Source organism: Ochotona curzoniae, unplaced genomic scaffold (assembly GCF_017591425.1).
Source record: "Ochotona curzoniae isolate NIBS_2020 unplaced genomic scaffold, NIBS_Ocur_1.0 patch378, whole genome shotgun sequence".
Classification (NCBI taxonomy): domain Eukaryota; kingdom Metazoa; phylum Chordata; class Mammalia; order Lagomorpha; family Ochotonidae; genus Ochotona; species Ochotona curzoniae.
The window spans coordinates 14,166-32,968 of NW_024466948.1; the positions used below are offsets into that span (position 1 = coordinate 14,166).

Sequence of the window (18,803 nt, forward strand, 5' to 3'; positions counted from 1 at the left end):
GACCAGCAGCAGGTTCTCCTCCCTGCTGTTTAATAAACATGTGGATCGGGTTGTTTTCTCAGGCTTTCTCCTACCTGGACATGTCCATGTGATTTCCTCTGTTTCCTCCTGCGTGCGCATCCTCACGTGCCACCTGCTGCGGTCAGAATGAAGTGTTTCCTGCACCTACCCAGCTTGCTTCGTTGAGACCCTCGCCTCCATTTGCCGTGACCATTTTTAAGGCGACATTAGGGAGTTGGCATTGAGTGTTAGTGTCCCTCAGGAATGCGTCTTGTGCATGTGAGCACAGAGGCCACCGGCTGTTGTGCTTTGCCTCCTGTGTGTCCTGTGTGTGGGCACCATGATGTCATCCCAGGAGCAAGTGACAGGCAGAGACAGGCCATGCCCCTGCAGTGATGCTCTTCTAACACTGTGACAATGTTACAGAATCCCCTGAAACATAGTGGGGCCCTGAGAGGCGCTGGGGCCACCAGAGAAAGCAAGAACTGGCAGGGCAACCTCTGCCTGCATGGAGTCAGCCCTCAGGAATGTCCCCTGGAAAACTGGCAGTAGGAAGGGGAGGGAAGAGAGCCTTCAGCTCTCATGGGCACTCAACAGTGAAAAGCCCTTCTTGCCCCAAAGCCATCTCCTCTTCTTTGACTTCCAGTTTCCAGCCCCCATGTGGGCAAGCGAGCACACCTGGGGCCATGTCCCTTCTCTTCTTCCAAAGCCTGTTATTTTTCTCCTGGGTACAGTCCAAGCCTGTGGACTTGTGTGTGATAGACTCCTTGGCTGTGGACACATGGGTGCTATAGCCTGCGTTTGTGGACATGTTACATCACACGTGTCCATCACACATATCCTCAGCCACAGAGCCCCTCCTCGTAGCTCCTGTTGAGTATTTTCTTTTCTATACTCAACATTGCTCTAGTACTACCCCTAGGCTTTCTGTGTAGAAGGTGAGTGGTCAGTGTGTGTGTGTGTGTGTGTGTGTTTGTGTGCGCGTGCATGCTAATTTTAGATTGGGTGCTGTTATTACCATACAAGCAATTTAAACAACTGAGCCATTATGGGCAGGACTGTTTTACCCTTGGAAGCCAGGGCTCGCGTTGTGGCCTTAGTTTTTTTCATGTGGTTTGGACAGCTGTGGCAGAGCTGTCCAGTCTCATACCTGTCCGTGTCCTCTAGGCTTGGAAGCAAATGCATGCCCTGGGACTGGCTCCTCTGAAAAGCTAGCTCATCCTCTGGTGAGTGAAGCTCCATTCTGACAAGTCCTACCATTCTTGTAGGTGTCAGAGTCGAGTGTAGGCGCCAGTACCCTCCGTGAAATGCAACATTTATTTTCGGGAAGTAACTCTAGTTTGCTGTTAAGAACCAGTTGTAAATAGAAATGATTTTTATTTTAGCTGATGTTTTCTCATTACATGTATTAGGAATATTTAATGGCACAACCTGTGCATAGAGATTGAGGTGTGCTTTGTGAATCTTAACTATTTATTCTAGCATGTTCTTGTGAGTAGGCACTTACTTTTGAGTGACTATGGTCTTTCTATCATATGAAATGAATTTAGCAGGGTCTCTTCTCCTCAGCACACATCTGTATCCGTGATTGCTTTTCCTTCAGCTGCCTCCTCCTTCCTCCTTGGGTTACTGGTGGGAGTGGCTGAATCTACATAGGGAAATGTTTAATTAAAATAAATGAGCTTTTGAAGGTTTGGCTGTGTTTGGTGTCTAATCTGAGTCACTGGTTGATTATTGATATTTCAACCACATCATTGGTTTAGTTTTTATCTCCTGGCTCTCAAAATATTCCCACACTGAGACATGTGCCAGAGTGCATCACAGTGGATTCTTCTGCAGTAGGTAAATTCTAGAATTTAATATGAAACTAAGTCATATTTTATAACATGAAAGTGACTAGCCATGTGTGGACATCCGGTCTGATCTGACTGAGGTTAAATGAAAGAAATGCAGTGTGACAGCTAACAGTTCCTGTGCCCAGTGTGGCTAGTGGATACCATACCGGCTGGTGGCTACCATACCGGCTAGCCGCTGTAGAACGTGGTGGACGTCACTGAACATTCTCTTGGGCAGCCTTGGGGTCATGTCCATCCGTGTTCCTGTTAATTAGGATTTTAAAAACATTTTCTCTGGGTATTATGGGTGCTACTGCAAAACGCAGCTCTCCGTGTTTCTGGAAATAGTAAACAGCTCCAAATGAAGAGCGTTTTTACTTTCCTACCTCTGTTCGCTTTTGTGGTGAAGTGAAACATGTAGCAGCATAGGGTTGCCAGCACTTTGAAATCTTCAGAGGAAATTATAAAACTAGTTGAACGCAGTACAAAGTCCAGGGTGAGCACTGTAGCGTGGGCCAGCGCACCCACCTCCTGGGTGATGAGGAAGGAGGGGCAGTGGAAGCCAGCTCTGGGAACCGGGCCCCACTCACAGGGCGCTGTATGTTGGTAGGACAGCGAGGAAGCCAGGGCACTATCTGCTGAGCAGGCCGAGTGGGACCTAAGGAGCTCTGGCATCAGCTGGAGGCTCCAGGGAGTGTGACCCCAGCTGTGCCACTGCCTGTGTGGGTGTCTCCCAGGGGACTCAGGCCCTGTGTGGCAGAGCAAGATGCTCGCCCATCCACCTGTTCCTAGGAGGGCTCAGGGGTGAGAGTACTAAGCCCATCAGGATTCCGTCCCCAGTATTCTTAACAGCTGTTTTGCAGGTGATAGACACGCATGTGTGTTTAGTAGGTGCTGGCCTTTGTGTTTGTTAAAGTGACGAGGCAAGTTGTGTAGTCAAGTTAGACGAGGTTGTGAGAGGCTGAGTTTTGTGAGTATGTGTGGAGAAAGCCCTCATTCTAGGTAGTTATTTAAACAAAGATAATATAGCTTAGGAGTATTGGTTTTTAAAATTCTGCTTCTCTAGTTTCTCAAATGAAACCTTAATTCTTTCCCCTTTTTACAAAGTTTGTTCCCTTGATATGATAAGGGTTTACAGATTCCAAGATATGAAGTAAAAAGTTTGGCCTCATTTTTCTGGTAATGTCTTAAATATCTAGATCCTTCCCCTGATGCTAGACGTTAAATCCCTGGTTGCCTAGAAGGTAATAGAATCCTCTCTCAGCCATCACATCTGGCTCATCAGAGTAAAATCTATCTTCCAGACTTTTACAAGGGAGTTTGGTTAGCTTTGAGTATAATTGAGGAGTATACTACTTGGTACCTATTAAGAACAGGAAATTGAGACATGCAACTGTTTTTCACATATACTGGGGAACGCTTTTCTTCATCTCTTCGGAAACTGGAGTTTGCAAGTATTAGATGTTAAGGACACCTGTGTTAGAGCTGAAACAGGTGAAACTTACAGGCTGACAGGTATGCTTCCGCTGCAGCGTCTCCTGGGGCTTCATGGGACAATGGCATGTGGCTTAAGGAACTTGGTTTTTCTCATGTTGCGTTAAAATAGCTGCTTGCTCTTGTATTTCTCAAGGCATAGAGATGGTGTGTGAATTTAACAGAATTGTTTTTACAGCAGGAGAAAGGATATTATTTAAGCTAAACAGTTGTAAGAGTTCCTTTTTTTTTTTTTCGTAATTTCAACTTGGAGGAAAATGAACAATTTGAAGAAAACAGTTAGGCAGGAGGAGGAGTTGTAAGTTTGTTGGGAGCTGTTGGACTTGGTACCAGTGTGTGCCCCTCCTGGCAGCTCTTCTGTGCCAGTCTGTCACTATGTGTCTGCCAATTTATGTTGCACTCTAATCATAATTTAAGTCTGGAGCAGAAATATAAGCTACCGCTGTCACTTGAGGGAATGAAGCAGTGGAGCTGAAAAATTTCATGTTAGGAAACAGACATGTTTACCCAGCGGGAGAGCAAAGGTTGTGTTCTTGTGTGAGTTGTATACAGTGACTCTGTGTTGGACACACCGGGCCAGGGTAACAAATGAATTTTGTGCACACATACGCACATATGTGGCATGTACACACACAGGTGTACTTGCGTGTGTCGTCCTCAGGTTCATGCAAGTGCATTGCCTTCATTAAGAATATTCTGGGGAACTGAGCTGAACATGTGATCTTGACAGTGTTTTAATATCTGCAATCACTTACCACAGGCAAACTGACAGTCCTTTGCTTCTCTTCCAGATTCATGAGAAGCTGCACTGCTACGAGAAGCAGAGCCCCAGGCCCATTCTGCACAGCGCTGCAGCCTTGGCCGGAGACGTAAGTGGACAGACGCTTGCAGTCTTGTGACTGCAGACCAGGAACCACCAACGTGCCCAAAGCTTGGTTGTCCCTCAGCTTGCCGCCCTCCCACTGGTTCCCATTCACTTTCCTGGTCTGAAGATTCTTGCACCTGGTAACATTCCTTGTCCTGCCATGGTAACCACGTCATAGAAAGTGCCTAGCTTCATGCTCGGCTGGGGAGAAGTTCTCGACTCCTGCTGTGCCTGGAGGAAAGTCACAGCCAGGTGGAATGCTGTGGAAAATACACAAATGAGATCTCTGGTGGCTGACAGATGCTGGGATAGGAGTGAGGCGCAAAGACACGAGAAAGACAGGACTGTTTTTAAATGGATTATATAAAGCACCATAATGATTTATGGATATTAGACCTTTCCAAATTACCCTCATAACCAAAAATTAAAAATAAATTTTAGAGGCAGTTGGCATTGATGGAGTAGTTAATTTCCTGTAGCTATAATTTTAAGTCTGGTTGCGGGTGGGGGAGGAGGGAAGAGGGTTTCTGACGTGCTGATCCTTGCTGTTCGCTCTGCGACTCGGATGAATTGTGAGCACACCTGGGCAAACTGCAAGGCCACGGGGCTGGCTGAGAAGGATGCTGAGTGTGAAAGCGGGTTTTAGGGAGACCACGCAGCTGATTTATAGCATTTCCATGTTGTCTTTCATTAGGGATAAAACAAAATTTAATCAGCTTAGTAACATACAAGGGCGATCATATAATTTGTAAAAGGACCACCTTCAGAAAGCTGATTTTCTTTGATATATATTTTCTGTAAAACGTAAAACAGCCTAATCAACCATCCATGTGGTGCACCCTATGCTTAGCCCACAAATAGTTTTCTTCCATTTTTTTTTCTAGAAATGATGCATCTGTGCAGCCTGTGTGGCGGCAGCTTTCCCACTGGGCGAGTGTTTCCGCAGCACAGTCTTTGTTCCCAGGTTGCTGTGTGTGCTACACTTACTGCTTAAGTCACCACAGGGGTTTTATGCTAGGAGGATGGGACATAGTGGATTAGCGAGGAAGCTGACTTTTTGTTTGAGAACCAAAGCTTTTGAAATGTGGGTGTCCAGTTGCCTAAATAAGGGTGCGTGGCAGCACAAGAAAAGCAGCTTTAAAAGGTAGAAGGCTAAGGGTTTTTAAAAAGTTGTGTAAAAAATATCTGTGACATGGACACCCAATCAGATTACAGCAACATTACTGTTAGAAAAATTAGAACCCACCATACAATACGCTGAAGAATTTTATAATTCATCTAGGGACCACATTGAAATGTTAAAATGTATTATGATGCATTATGCGGCAGGAGAGCGTTTTCTGTAAGCTAAAAATTCCTGGCACATAGTCTCTTGAAATGGGAAAAGCAGTCTTTGAAATCTAATGAGTTACTTATCACGACTATATTAAGTTTGGTGCAGAATTTATATTATGACCTGCTCTTAGAAGAAGAGTTTGTTCTCAGAGATAACAACTACTATCTGCAGCCTGCCAGGAGTAGCAGAGGCAAGTGGACATTTCATGCAGCATTTTGAGAAGCTTATTTTTCAAAACGGAAATGTATTTCTGTATTTTCAGTCATGTCTTCCACAATAAAATGTAAGCACTTCTCAGAATCTTGCATTTTTGCTTTAAAAACTGTGTGATGCTTCTTGTAGCCTAAAATCGGGTAGAAAGGCCTTTTTTTGATGGAAGCATGGGGTAGGTTCTACACTCCAGGCCTTTCTTTAGATAGACGCAGCGAGTGGGAAATCTAGCCGTCAGGTCAAGTGCAGTCAGCTTTTTTCTGGTACGTAGGTAGCTGTCAGTCTCTTACAGGTCACTCTGGTTAATTCATTAACATTGAACAGACTGCTCCAGGTGTGTAGGTAAACATAATAAAAGTTTCAGACCATTTGCTCCATTAGCATCCCTCTGGTTCTTTTCTACCTGGCTCTAAACACTGTGGCTCCCATGGGGTTTGGAAGCCCTGTGGATTTCACCAGCTCATTCAGAAGCCCCTTTCCTTGTATATGTGTGTGCAGTGTCAAAGCTTGATCCAGTTTCTTTGCACAAGGGCTCTTTGTCCGTGGGCAGAAGACCATCTGTGTAGATGGAGCGCAGGGTTTGCCCCGTTGTGATAAATCAGAAGGTGATCTGGCTGGCAGGACGGCTGGAGCTGAGCCTCAGCAGAGAGCCTGGCCCCAGAAGAGGAGCAGGGATGCATGGGTCTGTTGCATCCTCCCTGACTTCTCACACAGCAGGGAGCCTCGGCCTTGAGCACAATGGGACCTCGCGGAGATCACTTGAGGGGAACTGACCTATGTAATCTCCGTTGCAGCTGGCTGACGAGCTCCAGGGCAAGCCATGCAGCCATGATGTCAGAGAGCTATTGAAACTGCTGTCCAAACCCAGCGTGAAGGTGAGGACACGTCGCACCCGGGATGAATAGCCCTGACCAGGGTCGCCTTCTGAGGCTGCAGAGCGATTTTGTTTCAGGCGTCAGTTTTCAAGCCAGTGTGTTTTCAATAGCACGCAGTATTTTAATAGCCTGGATCCCATTGAGATAAAAGAGTGGCGCTTTTGACTATGTTGTGAGAAACTCAAGAAAATACGCTCGGTGGGAAGCTCAGGATCGAATTTGGCAAACAGCATGTCACTCCAAGGTCATTTTCTTTTAGCCAGACTAGAGTATAGAATGCAGAGCCCTCTCGTCATTTTATTGAGGTTTGTTTTCCTGGACCCCTTCATGTATTCCAACATGTTTGACACGTAAGTCTGTCTGTACGACTGAGTGTTCCTCTTCTTCCTCATCTCTGGTCCTTCTGCTAACTGATGAGCAGGCTAAGGGAGCAGTGTGAGCAGGTGTGTGTGCACTTGTGGAGATGCCACATGAAGCTGCTGCGTCCTGGAGCGGAGTGCCTGGGCAGAGTCCTGCTTGTCATGCCGCTTCCTGGTACTGTGTGCCTGGGAAGCATCTGGCGATGGCCCATGTGCTTAGGCTCCTGCCACCCACACTCATGGTTTGGGCCAGGCCTTGTTCTAACTGTTGCAAACACTGAAGTTCAACTAAACCAGTGGCTGAAATCTCTTTCTGCCTGTCTAGCTCTGTCTCTGCTTTCAAATTTATATATATATTATATATATAAGTACCAATTCATATATTTGTATGTACATAGCAGTTAGTGTTAGTGGGCGTGGCTTCTGTTCTCTATCCGTTTCCTCCAGAATGTTTTATTTATTTTTCTTCCAAATGTAGTTAGTCCAGAAAAGGCATTTGAAGATGTGCTCTCTTTTATTCTCATGTCATGAGTGCCTCGATTGCTTTAAAAATATACATTTTGTACTTCAATATAAGAACTATGCATTGTTTTAGGATGTTAAATTTGCATCTGAGATAATCATACAATTAAAGTGCTATTTGATTATGCTAATCCATAGTGGGAATGATTATACTAATCAAAAAGTAATTAAAATTAGGTCATTTGAATGATGCCTGTGGTAAGTATTCAAGAGGTATTGAGAGAAACTTCATGACCCACTGGAAAAGCTGATTTTATTCTTTGAGAGGTATCCTTTGAAATATGCTAAAATTGGTGTGGAATTAATGCTTTGAAAATAAGATGGTGTCAAATGAAAAGCACACATAAATGACAGTGTCTAAATCCCCTTGTGTAAGCAGAAGGTAGCATGGGGAATGTGTTACTGTGAGAAGTGAAGGCGTGGTTAAACGTGAATTAGAATGATCAGTTCAGAAGTTGATCCATCTGTTCTGAAGGAGCAGGATCAGGTGAGAGTAGAAAGTTGCAGGAGAGTCGACAGGAGTGTGTGCAGGGGCTGAGAGTCTCGGGCATGGAGCACTCAGAGAGCCCTGCCTTGGGTCTCGGAGTTCACATGAGAGCCCTGGCTTGGGACTCGGAGTTCACGTGAGAGCCCTGCCTTGGGTCTTCAACTTTATCTGAGATTTCACATGATAACATCTACTGTCTGCCAGAGCGTGGTATGCATGATAACTTTGGTTTGAGAATATTGGAAGTTAAAGAGATGTTTCAAGAAAAAGCAGAATTGATTTTAATACGTGTTCACTTGTGTTTGAAATCAAAGTGGCTAATAACACAGAGATTATAACTGGATGAAAATAGGCACTTAACTCCTGAGTGAGGTGTGACTAAATGGTTCAAGGAGATGGAGTAGATAAAATTGTATCATGGTTGAATAATTGCATCATGTGGGAAATGTGTTAATGGATGATGTGGTTACATAGCAGTGTGAGCGTTGGCGTGAAGTTCGTGTGTGCAGGAACTCTGGTAGGCGGTGGTTGAGGACACACACACCCCACTGCAGCTGGCCATGGTAGCTCACAGCGAGCTAGGCTCTGGTGAATGTGTCTGTCTTCTCTTTTTGACATCACAGTTAACTTTGCTCTGCTTGAAAAGGATTTATGCAAACTGTTAACACCTTGAATCTTACTTCTGTGGAAGTTCAGTTCAACATGCATTCTAGACTGTTTGACAAGGGTATCCACTTTTTATCCTAGAAAGGTAAAATATTTGCTGCTTTCATGATTCTTACTTCAAACAGAAATGTGGTTTGGCGGAATATGACATCTACCTATTGGGCTGATCATTAAAATATGAAAAGTGCTATGTTGATGTGTTTATATGAATATTGTTCATTTTTAAGGGATAGTGGAATTATTTGTAAAGATTGCTACTTTAAATTTTCAGTTCACCTTACTAGAAACCAAAGTGTATCTTCAGTGTAACAGCACTTTTTAAAAAGGATCTGTAACTGTCCTTTGAAACAGACCTTCATCTGTTCTTAGATACTTATTCATACTTACTGCATGCCAGGTCGTCTAGATACAACATTCAAAGAGAAAAACTTGTTGATTAATGCAGTCAAAAGGAGACATAATTGGGCAAAGAAGGGCATATGAGGCGGGCTGGTGTTGTGGAATAGTTAGCCTACTACCTGCCACACCAGTACGCCATATGTGCTCTGGTTCGTGTCCCGGCTGCATCACTTCCCATGAGCTCTGTGTTAACAACCTGGGAAAAGTAGCAGAAAATTGCCAAGTATTTGGGAGTGTTTTATTGACATGGGAGATATGGAAGATGCTCCTGGCACTTGGCTTTGGCCTTGCCCAGCACTGGCCTTTCTGGCCATTTGGGGCGTAAACTAGTGAAGCTCTCTTCCACACCCACCCACCCAGCCCCGCCCGCCCCAACTCTCCCTGCCTGCCTCCCTCCCTCCCTCCCTTCCTCTGTAAGCATTTCAAAGAAAGTAAATACACCTTTGAAGAAAATAAAAGGCAGGGGTAGAATATCTGGAAATACTGAGGAACACACAGGAAGCGTGCCAGCTGCCAACCTGAGAGCTGCTGGCTGTGCGATGGAACAGATGGCATACCAACCTAGAGTGAGCTGGAGGTGGCCAGAGGGAGCAGGGGACTGTGTCAGCATCTGCAGTAGGCAGAATCCCACCCGGCAAGAGAAGGGGTGAAGTCTGAGGCCGGAAAGTGGTCCCCGTGTGAGGGAAAGGGGCTCCCCTGCCAAGCAGGGCCAGCCCCAGGACTCTGCACTGTACTTCTGGTACCGGTGTAGCTCTCTGTGCCAGTCTTTTTCTGTTTCTGTGATAAACCACATGCTTCCCCACCCCCAGCTGTGGTGGACATATTAAGCACAGGGCAAAGCAATTGAAGGGGCCTAGGTAGGGAAGTGGTACCCCCACTCCACCTTACCCACACAGGAGATTCTGTGGTGGAGGTGCTGTGCGACGGGAGGAGAGTCCTGAATGCAGGAATGCCAGCAAGAAGGAAGCTTCTAGAAAGAACTCAGGTGAACCATGACCTGACCCTAATGGAGGAAAATGGAATGTGGGTGGGTTTGTGTGTTGACTGGTTAATCATTTTGGGAAAAAGTAACGAAGTTTCTGCTAGAATGAAATCTAAAAAGGTTTTGAGATAAAGTGTAACTATATTGAACTGTGGAGTGTCAGCAAGAAAATTTGATATGTATGTGATAATGGATTAGAGGAAAAATATTCACACTAGAGACTAAAGATATAGACACAGCCATTCAAGAAAAGCTTAAAAAAAAAAAGCTAAATGAAGCGGGAAGCAATCTATTTATAGAAATGATCTGTGATTTGTCTTTAATAAGATGTGACCATTTGTCATTTTCATCTACATTTTTCCTCTACATGATTAAGACCTAAACCAAAATAACACTTTTTGATAATAGATGATTGTGTTTAAAGATCTGTTTGTTTGTGTGAAACACACGCGAACAAACAGAAGGAATGGAGAGAGATCTTTCCTTTGTCAGTTTACTCCACAACAGCCAGGGCTGGGCCAGACTGGAACCAGGAACCCATAACTCCAGCCGGATCTCCCTCCACTGGGGTGACCGGGACCCAAGCACTGCCATTGTCTGCTGCCTCCAGGACTCGTGAGAATCAAGGCTGGTTCCATTCCAAACACTTTGACATGCCAGTGTCCCAACCAGTGGCTTAACCCGCTGTGTCACAATGCCTGCCCCCATAGTTTTATTTCTTAAGATTGATTTGTTCTTTTAAACAGAGTGACAGAGAAAAGGAGGGAGGGAAAGATGAAGAGCAATCTTGTATCTGATATTTGGCTTTTCTATACCTGGCCCATCTCCCTCTATATAATGATCTCTGGGAATCCAGAAGTCAGGAACTGCATCTGGATTTTCCACAAGGGTGACAGATACTTGGGCCATCATTTACTGCTTCCTGGGCACAGTAGCAGGAGGCTGGATGGGAAAGATTTGAACCAGGCACTCCGAAATAAGATGCAGGTGTCCCAAGAACCAGCTTAATCCACTGCATTGCATCACCTGGCTCGTGTGTCTCTTTCTTGATGAGTGGGGCAACCGTATTTGTCTCTAGACTATAGCTCTGTGTTTGTACCATGATGCAGCTAGTACATTGAGTTCAGTGTAAATTATCAAATTTTGGAACTTTCCCCCCATTTTAGTCTTTCATATCTCGGCAGCCTCTTCAATCGTGTTCTCTGACTCACAGGCATATGAAGTAGAGATCCTGTTTCACTCCTAGGAGCCTCTTGCTGCTGAGGAGTTCTGAGATTTTCCCTGTGCCATTTGTGGCCTTCAGGTCTTTAACAGTTAGGAAATAGATTGTCAATCTGGAATAAGTCTCCCCTGACAACTATCAAAGTCATAAAAATTTTTGTCCAGTTTGAACGAATTTGTCTGTTGCCATGTTAAAAAATTAAATTTACTCAAGTCAGTAATGTCTATGAAATCTAATCTTACTATTTAAATCTGTTTTTGAAAGATCTATTTATTTCAAGGTCAGAGCTACACAGAGAAAGGGAGGAACAGAGAAAGATCATGCACCTTCCGATAATCCATTGCCCAGAGGGCTGCAGTGACCATGACTTGGCCAGACCAAAGCCAGAAGCCAGGAGCTTCTTCCATGTCTCCCATGTGGGTGCGGGGACCAAGCACCGTAACAATCTTGTACTGCTTTCCCAGGCCATTGCCAGGGAGCAGGATGGGAAGCAGAGCAGCTGGGACAAAGCAGCGCCTACTTGGATGCTTGCATCACAGGTGACAGCCTACCTGCCATGCCATGATCTTAAAGTCTAGAAAAGCAATGAAGGATAAAAGAAACTGCAGGTTGTGACCAGAGGGAAGAGACAATGAGCATTCAAAGGCCCAGGCAGGTGGAAGAGCGTGTGCCCGCTTCTTCTGGTGTGGACATGAACAGCAGCCTGGGTGCTGTCCAGAGGCCTTGACTGGGGATGTGGGCTTGAGTTGAGGCTGTTCCTGGGGGAAGGAAGCAAGGCAGGTTTGACCTGTCTGCATCACCATCCCCGGGCTACCAGAACATGATGTGTTAGGACATCAGGAGGGATTTGTAGATTCCCAGAAAGATAATGAAGTGAAAGAGATGTGTTATGCTTTTTCATCTTCCTTTCCCAGCAATTACTGCAGGATCCTTCAGAGTGAACAAGGCTGCATTAACCCTAAGGCCCAGCATCAGGCATCCTGGAGGGATAAGTCGGGGTCACTTGTGCTTGGAGTTCTGTGGCCCCGACAGATCCCCAGACCCTGGAGTTAAACAGGGGGTCCCAGGGAGGGGGCTGAGCCTGACGATTTCAAGGCCTAGTTTCACTTAGGAGCAACAGGTAAATGCATCAGTTATGATTGGTGGTTATGGCATGTAGAAACACATTTTTTATCTCAGTACAGCGCTTTGAAAGGAAAGTGTTGTGTTGAAGAATAAGCTTGTTGCATGTAGAACAGGAAGATAGAATTTATATTTGCAGCTGTCCCAAATATAAACATGTTGCTAGCCAGAAATATTTATAAAGCATAGCTAATAACAAAGTCATCTTGATAGGTGTAAGCTTGTTTGAAAATCCAGACATGGAACTGGCTCCAGTGCTAAGAAGAAGACATGTGGCTGCAGTTTGTGAACCTGCAGCCATAATAACTGCATTATTTAAAATATATTTATTTACCTTTTATCTCTGTTGTTTCTACTGTGTGCGTGACAGATGGTGGGTGTTTCTGTGCTTTACATTGCTCTATGTGGACCCGTGTTCCCATATGCTGTCATTTTTCTGTTGTCCAAAAGACTTTTCAATATTTCCTAGAGTGCGTTTGTTGCTAGTGATGTATTTCCCCCCACCTTTGTAAACCTTCAGAAATTTCTCAATGTTCCTTCATTTCTAAAAGAAACTTTGCTAGCTATAGAATTCTAGATGGACACTACGTATGATTTGAAAAAATTTTTTAAAGACATTTTATTGGAAAGACAGTGACAAGAAAGGAGAAAGAGAGCTCTTCCATCTCTGGTCTACTCCCCAGCTGGCTGCAGCAGCCGGGCTAGGCAGGCCGAAGCCCATTCTGGAGCTCCATTGAGTCTCCCTAGGGTGACGGGCCGTCTCCTGCTGCCTTGCCGGTGCGTGAGCAGGGAGTTGGACGCCAACAGTGCTCTGATGAAGGATGCTGGTGTCACAGGAGGCAGCGTTACTTGCTTCCCCACAGCACCGGCCCCAGGACTTATTTTCGTCTTGGGGTATTTTAAAAATACTCTTCTGTTGTCTTGTGGCTCAGGTGTTTTTGTTTGTTTTGTTTTGTTTTTTGATGAAAATGGTGCCGTTCTAAGTAACATGTTATTTTCCTATAGGTGATTTCAACGGTTTCTAATTTCAGGCAATTTGCTCTTATTTATGTTTTTTATGCTTCTGTACTTTGAAACTTTGGAACATATAGACTTATTTAGATGTATTTTTAAAGCAATCATGGAGTATTTTCACATTTTCTTTTCCTTTATTTAAGTTGTGTTAATCTCATTGAGGGTATGGTTTCATTTCTTACATTGTGTTTTTTTTTTCCATTCTAGAATATTGATTTAAATGTTTTTCTGTTTTTCTTATTTCATGTTCCCCTAGCCATTTCTTTCAAGCTTTTGAATATAGTTATAAAAAATCACTTTTAGATTTTTTTGTCTACCTTCTGCGTAATATCAGGGTTTTATTTTTATTGCTTTTTTCTTTATTGTAATATTCTCTGCTTTGTTTGCAGACTTGTGTTTGCAGTTACGAATTTTAGCCTGTTTGAGGCAGGAAGAATTTGTGTTTCTATCCATAATATTTTTGAAAGTTTTTTCAGCTACATAGTTAAGTCACTTGAAAACATTTTGACCCTGCTTTGCTTTTGGAAGATTTATTTATTTATTTATTCAAAATTTAGAGTTAAAGAGCAAAAGGGAGAGACAGGGAGAATGATCCTGTCCTTTGTTCACTCCCCAGTGACTGTGATGGCCAATACAAAACCAAAAGTTTCTTCCTGGTCTCCCACGTGGGGGCAGAGTCCCAGGGACGTGAGCCATCCTCTGCTGTTTTCCCTTGCACATTAGTAGGGAGCTGGATTGAAAGTGGAGCATCTGGGACTTGAACCAGTGCCCATGCGGGACACTGGCATTGCAGATGGCAGCTTAATCTGAAATGCCACACTGCTGATCCTGATAGATTTATTGATAAATTTTTTTACTTGATTGTTTGCTATTAAACTTTATTTGGTAAGACTAATACATTTGCTCTTGGGCTGATTTTTTCCCCTTTATTGAGGCCGCACCAGTTCAGTTACTCTCCACCATGCCATGGGAGTGCTAAGGCTTTCCCCTCTCGCAGGTGAGAATGGGGCCGATTCCTGCGCCTTGTGAGCCTCAGGGGTTGTTCTCCTGCAGGATTCCTCAGTCTGGAGACTGATGCTATTGGGGGATTGAGTCCTTGGGTGGAAACAAGGACCATCCTGTGTTCAGGCACATGCTTGGCCTCCGTGTACCATGTGGGAATAGCACCATCTCCCCCCACCACCCTGCCAATCATGACAGCCAAAGTTGGCTGCAGATGTGGCCAGATGAGATGACTTTTGGGTGCCCCTTATCCCTGGGCTGAGGAGCCCTGCTCTGGACCTGGGTGGCCATCCCCACCTGCATGCCATGGCTTCACAGCACTTTGCATAGATTGCCACAGCTCAGCAGGGTCAGCAGGGTGGTGTTTCACTTGATCTCATCCCATCATCCTCCCTCTACTCTGCTCCTCTACTTCTCGGATTTCCTGCTTGGTTCCTCCCCTCTGGGAGCCCGCTGAGTCACACCTGGGTCCTCTCTGCAGCCTGAGCACTTAGCTTTGTGGGGACCAACATGGGCTGCCATCTTTTAGCTTCTCTCTGGAAGCTCAGTGTCCTTTATCTCCTGTGTCCCTCTTTGCTGTTGTTTTTTTTTTTCCGGGGGGGGGTGTCCCTGTTAATTTCATCCCGGCCTTCATTCTCATTATTATCATTATTAGTATTTATTTGTTTATATGAATGGTAGAGTTAGAGAGACAGAGAGCAAGTTTCTGTCTACTGGTTCACTCCCCAAATAGCCACCTTGGTCAGGGTTGGGCCAGGCTAAAGCCAGGAGCCTAGAGTTCCATCCAGATCTCCCAAGCACTTGGGCTATCTCCTCCCTGTGTTTTCTTCTGGTGGAGAAAAATTTAGGAAAGAAAACATCTATAGGATTCTCATGTTCCTACTGCCAGTTCTCGTTGGCAGTACACGCATAGCCCCGTCTCTCTCTTCGCCAACCTGTCCCCACCTGCTGCAGGCTGCAGTCTGCCGGCCCTCCCTCAAACTCCCTCCTATCAGTCATCTTGGCAGGTCCTGCCTTACTGCCACTGTCAGGTCACACTGGGGACACTGTTTGGGGTCTGGAATTTCCTTTTCTTGACCAGCCTGTGACTTCCGCAGGCCTTGCTGTCTGTACACGACACTGTGGCTCAGAAGAGTTATGACCCTGTGTTGCCGCCCATGCCTGACGACCTTGATGAGGAGGAGGACTCCGTAAAAATCATCCGCCTGGTCAAAAACCGAGAACCGCTGGTGAGTGCGTCGGCGGGGGGAGGAAGGGTCTCCATTTCCAGCTGGGCTCTGAGAAGACAGTCTAATCAAGCCAGATCTGACAGCTGCGTGTGTCATGCAACCTCCCTTTAAAATAGGTGACTTCAAACTCTGCTGTCACAAGGGGATCATTCACCCTCACAGGATACGAGGTCGAGAAACGAAAGCCAAGCCCCATAAAATGGCAGACATGCTCCTGGTTGTAAGTAGCAATCGTTTTGATGATGTCCCCAGCTGACAGACAGAAACGAAAGCTCCCTATGCAGCAAAGGTGGCTGATTTGAGCTGAAGCAGCACGGCTAACAAAAAAGATTACCTTGGGCTCTCCTGGCAAGCTAACTTACTCTCAGGCACTGGAGAGAGATGGACTAGGTGTCTGATGTTACAGACTGTAAACAGAACTAGCTACTCATGCAGCGGAATTTATCCCATATTGAAAAGGAGTCTCTGGTAGATTGGACCATGCCACTCTGCCCCCAACAGGAGTCTGTGAATTATACTCCTGGTCTTCAAAGGGAAAGGCCATTGTGGGTCGACCTGTGACCCGATGTAGTTGACAGTGTTGTTATGGCAGTGCAAGGGAAGCAGAGGGGGCAGGGCTCCTGGAAAGAGTCTGGAAGTGAAGGGTGAGATGGTGATGACACCCAGAGTGCACAGGTCTCTGGAGGGCGGGCATGGCCCAGGCAGTTTTGCTTGGAAGCAGCAGCTGTGTGTTGCATGAGACACCAAGGCCCAGTAATGCCGGCCTGTGCTGCCTCCTGTGCCCCCTGATGCAGTAGACAGTGAACAAGACTCGGTGAAAAATGAGCCAATTATTGGTAGTACAATAGTTGTCTGCACCATGTTCATATGTTACACACATGATATTTAGTCCTTCTGCTGGGTCTCATTTCTCTGTATTTGTAGACTGTGGATAGCTGACGCTCAAAGAGGCAAGGCAGCTCGCCCCTAGTATCACCATTAATGGGTGAGCAAAGTAGCACACCAAACTCTTGAGCTTTCACTGCCAGTCTTTCTTCCTTCCTGTGTCTTTGTACTTTGTCCCTTTTGATTTTTTTGATTTACTTGTGTGTGATACATTGATAAGTGCATTTGTAGTTCTGCTCAGGATAAGATAAAGGGGTCAGCTGAACCCCTGATGTCCACTCGTGGGCATTGTAAGACTCCTCAGTATTCCAGGTTAGCATGGATTCCTCTTAGATTATAAGGCTTGTGCTCCCCATCCATGTTTGTGGCACTCAGAAGAGTAACCTAAATATTTGTGTGTTTTCATTGTGGAGGTGGCATGGCACATGGGCTGCAGAGAAAGCTGTCTCCAGGATTCAGCCATCATGAATGGCTCGTGCTTGGTGGATTCTGCACATCTTTTACTAAGAAATAGTTCACCTAGTTAGGAAGGCAATTGAAAGACTGGGCTATATTGAAGAGTTAGATAATGCATTAGTAATACGTTCTATTTTTTAATGAAAGATTTATCACATTCATTTGAAAGACAGAGTAACAGGAAGAGACAGAGAAAGCAAGGGAGAATGATTTACTCCCCAAATGGCCACAGTGACCAGGTCTGGGCCAGACTGAAGCCAGAAGCTCCATTCAGGTCTCACATGGCTGCAGGGGCCCATGTGCTCGAGGTGGTCTGCAGCTGCTTTTCCAAGTGCATCGACAGGGAGCTGGATGGCAAATGGAGCTCTCAAGGCTCACACCGTGATGTTTGGTACAGTGGTGAGGATGCCAATTGGGGTGCCTGGTTTCTACATTGTAGCACCCGGGTTCACTCCAGGCTCTGCTCTGACTCTAGCTTCTTGCATAAGATGCATCCTTGACACCCATGTGGGAGACTGGCATGGAATTACTGGTTCCTGGCTCAGGGGAATGAACCAGCTGATGGGAATCCACTTTCTGTCTTTCTGCTCCTGTCTCCCTCTATGTCCTTCAAATAAATAAGATCTTAAAAGAAGTTCCTGCAGTTCTCGTTATAAGACCCAGGGATAAAGTGGTGACATGAACTCCCAGCTGGAACTGGGTGATCTCTGTAGGAATGACGAGGATTCGGTACTTGTTTGCCCCCTGTTCCATGGTGGAAAGTCGCTTGCTGCTGCTGAGCTGTAGGTTCCTGACAGCAAACCAGAAGAGACCTCCTCAAGTGCATTCTGGACTTGAGCTGTGATGCAGCAAATTTGAATGGTATTAGGAATTCCAAAGCGTTCTCTGGATGTTGCCAAGAGCAGGACAGGCTGAGGCCAGGTTCCTGATGATGTTAACAATGCATAAATTACAAAATGCTAGATTCAATCCTCATTCAAAATACTCTCTCTTGGATCTCAGGGTATTTTTTTTTTTAAATATATATATTTATTTGGAAGCAGAGTAATAGGACAATAGAGAAAAGGAGGGAAATAGGTCAGGTCTAGGCCAAGCCACAGCTAGGAAGCCTGGAACTCCATGTGGGTCTCCCATGTGGGTGGCAGTGGCTCAAGCCCTTGGCCACCATCCCCTGCTCTCCCCAGTGCATTATCAGTGAGCCAGTCAGTAGCAGATGTGCCAAACCTCAAACCGGAAGTCGTATATGGGATGCTGGCATCCCAGGCACACCTTCATGTGCTTTGCCACAGTGCTGACCCCAGGTCACTTTACACAGGTCACCTGTAACATGCCTGTGTTATTGAGTGTGAATGTTACTATCACACACTCTGTTATGCTAACCACCCATCAGGGAGTGGTGATAATGGAGGTTTGGAAAGCAGCATGGAAATAGGAGTCTTCTTGAATGCAGGGTACACAGAGGAGTGTGTCAAGAGGCAGGATCTTGGAGGCAGGAGGGCTGTTTCTCAGTCTACCTTTACCCCCTGGGGCAACAGAATCAACAGATGAAGCACCAGCATCCCCTCTGTCACGGGACAGCCCTTCCATATTGGAGTGCTCCTATTCATCCAAACCTTCTGGAAGTGTTTTTAATCCTTCATGGCTTAAAAAAAAAAAAAGTCTGTATGCCAGCAACTTCTGGGACTGTTTCTTTTCCAGCCCTTCCTTCTGATCTTTAAATTTGTGTATCCATCTGTCTGCTTGATTTTTACATTTGGATGACTAATAGATATTTCAGTCTTCATATATCCAGAAATAAACTGTTGATCTTTGTCCCCAAGTCTGTTCCATCCAGTGTCTTTCT

General features: G+C 45.4%; 1 protein-coding gene across 1 annotated transcript in view; it reads left to right on the top strand.

The window, feature by feature from the left end:
* Nucleotides 1–4,089: 4,089 nt before the first annotated feature.
* The window catches only part of LOC121167490 (MAGUK p55 subfamily member 7-like), a gene marked incomplete at its 5' end in the record, with an annotated part of 68,842 nt that continues 54,128 nt past the window's right edge, over nucleotides 4,090–18,803 (top strand). Inside the window, 3 exons of the mRNA XM_040996935.1 lie at nucleotides 4,090–4,198; nucleotides 6,535–6,615; nucleotides 15,488–15,619. Of these exons, the coding sequence (XP_040852869.1) occupies nucleotides 4,090–4,198; nucleotides 6,535–6,615; nucleotides 15,488–15,619 (322 nt within the window). The remainder of the gene's footprint in view (nucleotides 4,199–6,534; nucleotides 6,616–15,487; nucleotides 15,620–18,803) is intronic.